This window comes from Haliaeetus leucocephalus, unplaced genomic scaffold (genome assembly GCF_000737465.1).
Source record: "Haliaeetus leucocephalus isolate CR32 unplaced genomic scaffold, Haliaeetus_leucocephalus-4.0 Scaffold849, whole genome shotgun sequence".
Taxonomy (NCBI): Eukaryota; Metazoa; Chordata; class Aves; order Accipitriformes; family Accipitridae; genus Haliaeetus; species Haliaeetus leucocephalus.
This window is the reverse complement of record NW_010973285.1, coordinates 4984996-4993322: the sequence shown is the minus strand read 5'-3', so window position 1 is coordinate 4993322 and position 8327 is coordinate 4984996. Positions and strand designations below refer to the sequence as shown.

The window sequence follows — 8327 nt, the reverse complement described above, 5'->3', positions numbered from 1 at the left end:
TCTGCCCTCCTCGCCGTTAGCACCGCCCTGCGTGGTGTGGCCTTCTCGTGTCGCGCGTGGAGGTGCGCTCGGGAGAAGGCTGCCGTACGAACACCGGCTGCCTTCGTGTGCAGGCTTACCTCACTTGCCGCTGGCTTGCTAGCTCGGGGGTAGGCGAAACGTGGGCTTAGCGCAAGTTACTCCGCTTCGGAAAAGCCATGGGGCTCTCTATGCTTCGGTTGATTTAACAGGCTGGCAGCGTGTCGCGAAAAATATCCCCGTCCTAGACCTCTCCTGTAACGCACTTCTGAACGGGACAGGCAGGCGGTCCAGGTGCAGCCAGAGGCGAGTCGGCACCACCAGTTCAGCTGGTGCAGCAGCTTTTCCAGCGCATCCTGACCTGTACATTCTGCTTCCTGCGGTACCGACGGTGTAAACATTTATGTGCCCCTCGGTGGAGTGTGTCCAGACTGATCCTTAGTCTGGGTGTCTAGCTGCCTGGTAGTCATAGGCGTGATTATTTCCCCCCCCCCCCTTTTTTTTTTTTTTTTTTCGGTTGCACAGGTATAAGAATTGGGCTTTATCATACAGCTGTACTTTTCCCCCTTCCCTCCCTTACTGCAATTTTGGCAAAACCGGGAGGGGGCGGGGAGAAGAATACAGCATGGACAGAAAGAAGAAACTCACAAAACGGTTAAGCGTATTTCAGAAACTTCCCCATCTCTCTCAAAAAGTCCTGCACATGCATGTTAACCATAGTGATTTGTCAAAGAAACTGTTCAGAATGAAAATAAATGTTGTCCTGTATTAGTGGATGTTACTTCTTCTTGTTGCAGGAAGGTTGTTCTAGGTGCTACTCTTTCCAAGCAGCATTTGTTCTGTTCCTAGAAACTCCAAGAATCAATAATAATTAATAGGAAGATGTAACTGATGTTTGCTTTGCCAACACTTTAAATTGTTTTATTAAATAACCGAAAACATTTCTTCATTGTGACTGTTTCTAGAATACAGTTCATACTCTGGATGTGCTTACCTGGAAATGGGTCAGGGCTAATAGGACATTGCTGCAAACGATCTTTAAAGTGGAAATTTTATAAAACTGAGGAGGTGTTCTCTACAGGGAATAATTATCTAGCAAATATGTGGGATTTTGTTTTGTTTTACCCATTGATATGATTAACAATTGCTCAGAGATTTGAGAAAGTAACCCAAATCTAGTCCTATGTGGAGCTGGAATTTTGATAGTCACCTTCCAGTCCTTTAAGAAGGAAGAGCAAAGGTTTATGAAAGCTGAAGGTTTTTTTATTATTATTGTTTTCCTCTCCTTTTTCTTGCTTTCTAGAGACAGTGGAAGAAATTACAATCCTTTGCTAGCTTGTATCTTTCACTATATTAATAACCTATTATAATACTGCATTTACAAAAAAAAAAGAAAAAGGTTTTGTCCAGCTCCTGTTTCAAAGAAAATTAGTAACTAGTAGGCCCTTTGTAAGAGTCTGCTTACCTACTTTCCTAAGATCAGTGCTTATTTGGTTTAAAAGTCAGTTCAAAGTGTTGCTAAAGTGATGCTTTAAAAATCAGTCATGCAGTTCACTACACTAGAGCGGGTAGCGGAGTTAAAAAATCTGTTATCTTGTGCTCTAAGGGGTCTTGGAGGTTTTGTGCTTTGACAGAGGCGGATTACTAGAAATATTTAGTAAATAAACAAGAATACTTGTATGTATATGTTTGCTGGCCTAGGTTTAGGGTACTGACTCTTTTTTTTCTGAAGGAGGTAGGGGACTTTACAAAAGGCAACTGTGTACGGTAGTACTATAGTACACAGTAACTGAAGTGGTTCCTTGCATCAGGCAAAATGTACTACTTGGAGTATCATTATCTGTCATGCTTTTGTAAAGAGATAGAAAATTCACCACTTGTTAAGACTGGAAACTTATGTGGAACTACTAAAGGTAAGATCTAGGCAGTGTCTAAAACTTGTATCATCCCCAGTATCCAAATGCCTTTTCTTTTTATAGTGCTCGCACTCATTTTAAGTATGTAAATAAATATATAAATGTGTATGTATAATTTCCATGTAGAAGAGTAATGCAAAAGTAGCTTTGTTGCCTTTTATCATCCTTTCCTCTGGTGGCTGTTCTCTGATACAGGCAAAACTTGGTAGCTTCACCTGTTTCAGATGCACCATTTTTGCCCATATCTGCCCCATTTAAGATCTCTCACTCCATGTTGAGATATTGTCCCTGGCCTTCAAACAGACCATGATGGTAACTGTTACCTTTAGATTTTTAGATGAAAGCACAAAAGACTTTGGGTTTGGGTTTTTTTTCATTGCACTTGATCTATGCCTGGGAAGGAAGACCTTGTTAACACCTGCGGTGCTATTTCGTTGTCTTCCTCCATGCTACCCCTGCCCTCCACCTGCAGCTTCCTCATCTTCCTCGGTGCTATATCGGTAAAAACAGGAGCCCCTGAAATGAATGCTAGCCTCTGTTTTAGTGGTGTTTCTTTTTGCAGCTGCTTATAAAGTAGCCTACAGGAACACATTGCTGCTTTGTAACTAATCTCTCATTCTTTTCTCTGCTAGATCCACACAGGTTTACAACACCAGATAATTTGGCCGTGCCAGCCCAGCTGCGTGCCACTGGATGAGAAACTCCTCCCAGAGCTACTTAAAGAGGCGGGATACGTGACTCACATGGTGGGGAAGTGGCATTTAGGGATGTACAGAAAAGAATGCCTTCCAACCCGCAGAGGATTTGATACTTACTTTGGTAATGGTTAGATTTAACATGGGCAATAAATGTGGGGTTAAAAATGATGAGAAACTGCCCCATTCTTCTAAGAATAGCAGATTTACTATTAGTGTGTCAGTAAATAAATACCTGGGCATGCATGTTTCCCAAGTATAACTGCTTAAAATAAGATAGTGTCTTACATGCATGCCCAAGCCTTACAACTTATTGAAGAAAATTTTGTAATTATTGAGTGGCTCCAAAGAAAGTATTTCTCTCTTATGATCTGCATTTAATTTGGTTCCACGAAGGTTAGAAGGCTTAAGGTAGTGATCGGTGTGTTTTTCTTTAATCTGAACATTTTGTATTAGATCAGACAGTAGATGTGGCTTGCTCTGCAAATAATGTTACACTTCTAAAAGTTGGTATGTTAAAGAGAGAAACAGATATCACACCACACTGTGTTCATGCTTTGTGAATAGAGTAGCATTGGTTTTCCAGAGCCTGTGGCAAGGAAGTTGGTGTGAAGTTGCGTGGTTTTACTCTATAAAACAGTATCCAAAAGGTCTGCTGCAGGAACTCACAAGTTGTGAAGTCAAACCCTCAGACTTAAAAAAAAAAAATGCCAGAATTAGATTGTCCAAGTGTGAGTGTGTTACTTACAAAGCAACTTGTAGCTACAGGCTGTTTATTCTTCCTCTTGCAAAGGCTGCTGTCCCAATATTGATTGGATATTTATTAGTTTTGCACAAATGTCACAGATGTTATGTGAATCAGGCTGTCTGCAATACATCTCATGCTACACGGTACAAATGCAAAGTGGTTCATCTCCACTTGGTTGTTTTTAAGACACTTTCATTGAATGGAGAATTTCAAAACAGTTAATTGTCTTCAAATAACTTCGCAAGCTGTTGATAGTACTGCTGCTGACTTCTACAGCTGAGAAAGTAAGATACAGAGAAACTTAAGCAGAAGCCTGTGTAACCTTGTCTAACCTTCGGTACTTAAATGAAGAGCCTGGCTGTGCTACTTGCCCTTTATAGGCAGTGGCCAAACTTTAGGTGGGAAGAACTGTTCCCTTAGATTGTTTGTCTTGTTTGACTCTTTGGGGGAGCTTGGGACTGTGGTTTCACAACTAAATTAAGCTAATATATATGGATCACAATATAATGGCTCGTTGCTTAAACGTATATGCCTCTTCCCATCCCTTCGCAGGAGCTTGGGATCTTTTTGACGGCATAAATGTAGGTAGGCTGGGGCTACTCATGAACTCTCACCCTGGAACTGAGCAGGCTCTTAATGCAGGAGCCTTAATACAGGCTGGCTCTGGGTATGGTCATTGGGTGCTCAGTGTGACATTATTTTTCAGAGAATGCAGTGGTTTAATATACTATAATGTTCATGTAATTCCAGTGGGTGTTGATTGCAACTAGGGCATTTGATTCTCTGGCATACTTGACACAGTGTCTCGCCCAGCAGGCACTCAAAATGGAGAAATGCAACTTGCAGCTCTGAGTACATTGATGTAGGCAGTCTGCCCACAAAAATCAGTCTTTATGCTTTAAAAGAAAAGCCATTTTTTCTTTCTAAAAATGTATTAGAAGTTGATATTGTATTTAAAACACAAAATCATTCTTTCCACACATACTTTTTTGCATAAGTAGCTGTAGTTGAAGCTGCTGAATAAAAATTCAAGAGAAATTCCTCTCTTTTGGATTTTTGTCTCCAGTTTTAGTTTGGTTTTGCAGAACTCAAGAATATATTTTTGCAGATTGGTCTCTTTTTTTCAGGGTATTGGGGGATAAATCTGTAATCTTAATTGCAAAAGTAATAATTACTGAGTTTCAAATGATTTTGAAGGCTTTTGTTTCTGATTGATAAAGAGCAAAGGTACTCCATGCTTAACAATATAGCCCTTGATAGGAGCAAATCTATACCTGTAGAATTTTTGCATAGTTTGTTTCTTTTCGGTATCTTTAAATAATAGTGTCTTTTTTTTCACCAGTTGGTGTCAGTAGTGGATCAGAAATGACTATACAGCTGACAAAAAATGCTTCATACTTGGATGTTTTGAATAAATAAATAAATAAAATTCCAAAATTTCTAATACAGAGAGAAGTCGTATGTGAAAATACAAATATACAAAGTCATACCAGCTAAAAATCAGAGCAGTACATGGATAGGTTGCTGCCTTTGCTATCAGTGCATTAGTTTACTGCTAATGTGTTTGATATCAAGTTATAAATATGAAGTCATTGAACTGCTTTCAAAATGTTTTGTGTGTTTTGAAATTATTGCTTGCATTAGCAATGAAAAGTCTATGAAGTATTAAATATTGAGCTACTTAGACCTGTCAGAGTCTGTCACTACAGGTGGTCAAAAGCTGAATGAGTCTTTCAGTTCAAAACCACCAACATTTTAACATTTCTTTTTGACTTTTTTCCCTCCAGTGTATCTGTTTATGTGATATGATGCTGGCCCATTTATTTGACATCTTTTCCTTCCTGTTCTAGGCTATCTTCTGGGGAGTGAAGACTATTATTCTCATGACCGTTGTGTCCTCATCAAAGCAAGGAATGTAACACGTTGCGCTCTGGACTTTCGAGATGGAGAAGAAGTTGCAACTGCATTTAAAAACATGTACTCCACTAATTTATTCACAGAAAGAGCTATAGATCTCATAGCCAGTCACAAAACCGAGAAGGTACAGTCAGCAGCTGTTACTCTGATAACCTCAACACCGAAGAATGTTTAAAAAAATGTTAATGAAGTATTAATGGAGCGAGCTGCGCTTGAGCTATAATTCGGGGCTATTCAGCAGGGTGCATAGAGCTAAATGTGAGAAGCAGTACTGGTAAAACTTGCCTTGTCTGCTGTCAGAATCAGCAATGGCTGCACAGCCCTGCCTGCTGCTCTTCTCCATTTCTTTTTTCATAATACAGGTAATGAATTTATATAGATGATTTAGCACGTAGTTTGCTCTTCTGAAAAAAGAATGGAAAGTTTAATGGGAGAAGTTTCATTGAAAGAAACTGTTAACAAATGTGCTATGAAGAAAAGGTACACCTGATGTTCTTCCACAGCTTCGCAAAAGTCCTTTATCAAAGTTTTATTAGTTTATGTTTAGGGATTAGGAGAGAGAAGTGTAGAAGAAATCAAAACACAGTGTCTGCAGCTATTGATGAATGAGGGCTGCTCTTGCTGCAGTAACTTTTGCATTTAGTACTTTAAGTTCAACTAATTTCCATTCTATCCCTTCCACCCCAGCCCCTCTTTCTCTACCTCGCTTTTCAGTCTGTCCATGAACCTCTTGAGGTTCCTGAAGAATATATGAAACCATATTCTTCCATTAAAGATGTAAAGAGGCGCCATTATGCAGGGATGGTGACTCTTATGGATGAGGCTGTAGGAAATCTTACCGACGCTCTGAAAAGATACGGTCTTTGGGACAACACAGTTCTTGTTTTCTCTACTGGTAAGTTCATTTAAATATTCTTTCAGTAATAACTTTGATACAGTGTCTAACAAGCTGACTGCAGAGACATATGGCCCCTCTGTCCTTCCTCCGTGTATTTTCTAAGTACAGAAGAGCAATGAAAGTGAAACAGGACTTTATACCAGAAGGAGCAGTTTCTGTCCCCACTCTTATGGCTTTCTCAAGCATGATGAAAACAACTCTGAAGAAGCATCTGTGCAAATGGGGGATACTCCTGTTGGAGTAAAAACAGCATTGTAAAAACCAAGGAGTGCTCTGAAGTTGGAGACATCTTGCTTGCCACTCCGGTTACTGAGTGTCTGTCAGGATTGAATCCTTACAGAGAGCAATCTACCAAATTCATTTGTCCTGAGCTATAGGTAGTTGTCTGTTCAGTCTGTAAATTGCCACATGTTGCATGAAGCATGAACAGCAAGACAGCAAGCAGTTTGAATCTAAAACTCTTTCATTCCCTTATTTTCACATAACAAGTAATTTTTGTCTTGCTTAAAATATTTCACTGGCACCTTACTCCCATGAAACAAAGGTCTGTTAATAAAAAAAGCTTAATATATGATGATACAGTTTAGGCCGCCAAATTACAGGCTAAGTTTTTGTATGCGCTAGCACATGATCTGGTTTCTAGATTATTAAGGTAATGCAAATAATACATTACAAAGCAATCTCCTTTGTTTCCAAATTAGGAATGAAACAGAACCTTTTTGGAATACAGCTGCTTGGCTGGGTTTCAGGAAAATAGTTGTTCTTCTTTGGTTGGGAGTGGGAAGTAGCCTTTCAATGCTTACAGTTGCTTTTTTGCTCAGGCTTTACATATTAGGGCTGTCAAAATGGCAAATGAATTTTCTGTGAACACTTTAAAAAACAACGACAACAACAAAAACCCCAAACCCCAAGGTCTGATGAAAATGCAGTGGTGTGTTTTGATTTTAGCAGCTGCTTCCTATAGCACTTGGAATTTTGTTTTGAGTCAAGACCTGTTTGCCTTATAGTGTGCCTTACATTTGTGTCCAGGTTTTGGCTCTAACAGGATTTGATATCTCTTCTATGCCTGTTTCTCTTTGCGATGTTTTCATATTTAGAACTGAAGGTAAGCAAAGCCATGTGGAAAATGATACCAATATTTATTCCATATGGAAAAAATCTAGTCTTTACTGATGGGGTTCTGGTAGAGTTATTTCAGTAATGTTTGTTCAGTATGTTGTGGAATAAAACTAAAGACATCTGAGTTGGAATTACTGAGTTGGGTATGACTGAATTAAAAAGAAAAATTTTGTTTGTTTGTTTATAAGTAATTTTTTTCCAAACAATGACAGTATACCCTGATTTTAACAGTAGTTATCTTTCAAGCAATTACAGGTACATTTCAATGAGAGTTGAACAGTCAGGAGAATCCAGTGTCAGTCCTATCTAATGGGACTTATCTTGAATTAACTGACATTTTAAACTGCTGGGAGTGGAATTTAGTGTGATTGAAGTGCAGGGAAATCGGGTCTAGATCAAGCAGGCCAGGAGACAGTGATTCGGGTTTTTTCAGTGTTCTCTCTTCAAACAGCTATTCTTTACAGGCATAAAACATTGCATGCATTAAAGACCCAGTTTCCAAAAAAAAAAAAAAAAGTTGAAACCATTAAGCATTAAAAAAAGGGGGGGGAGGGGCAAAAAAAAGGCAAAAAGAAAGAAGTGTGAAATCTATTCAGCTTTTCTATATTTATCACTTTTGCAGGTGGTGTGTTTTAAAATGGGCATTAGAATGTGGTTGAAAAGAAACACAAGAGGGTCTGCAGTTGAGCATCTTGTGCAGAGAGTTGTGCTATGTGATACCTCTCTGCACAGCTTTCAAGTCCTTTTCAATGAGGAGTCTTAATGTGCAGGGGTAGCTATAGTATGAGTATATACTTATAGTATCATAGTACCTTCAGCTCTTGAGGGCATGCCTGCTCGAGGAAGCTGTGCCCCCTTTCCCTGCCCCAAGTACTCTCCTGGGACTGGGAGACCCTCCTCTTGCTTGGTGCAGCAAGAGAAACATGTTTTCCTCTATGATCACGAATTCTCTCCAAGAGAGTTCTTCCCATGTTGTGGGGTTAAGAATCAATTTGAGGATTTAAATTAAGATGGCA

At 39.4% G+C, this 8327-nt stretch overlaps 1 protein-coding gene across 1 annotated transcript in view; it reads left to right on the top strand.

Annotated features, from left to right (window-relative positions):
- ARSB (arylsulfatase B) overlaps positions 1 to 8327 on the top strand; it is an 88328-nt gene that overhangs the window by 22301 nt on the left and 57700 nt on the right. Inside the window, exons 8-10 of the mRNA XM_010582876.1 lie at positions 2567 to 2753; positions 5228 to 5418; positions 5982 to 6189. Coding sequence (XP_010581178.1) covers positions 2567 to 2753; positions 5228 to 5418; positions 5982 to 6189 — 586 coding nt within the window. The remainder of the gene's footprint in view (positions 1 to 2566; positions 2754 to 5227; positions 5419 to 5981; positions 6190 to 8327) is intronic.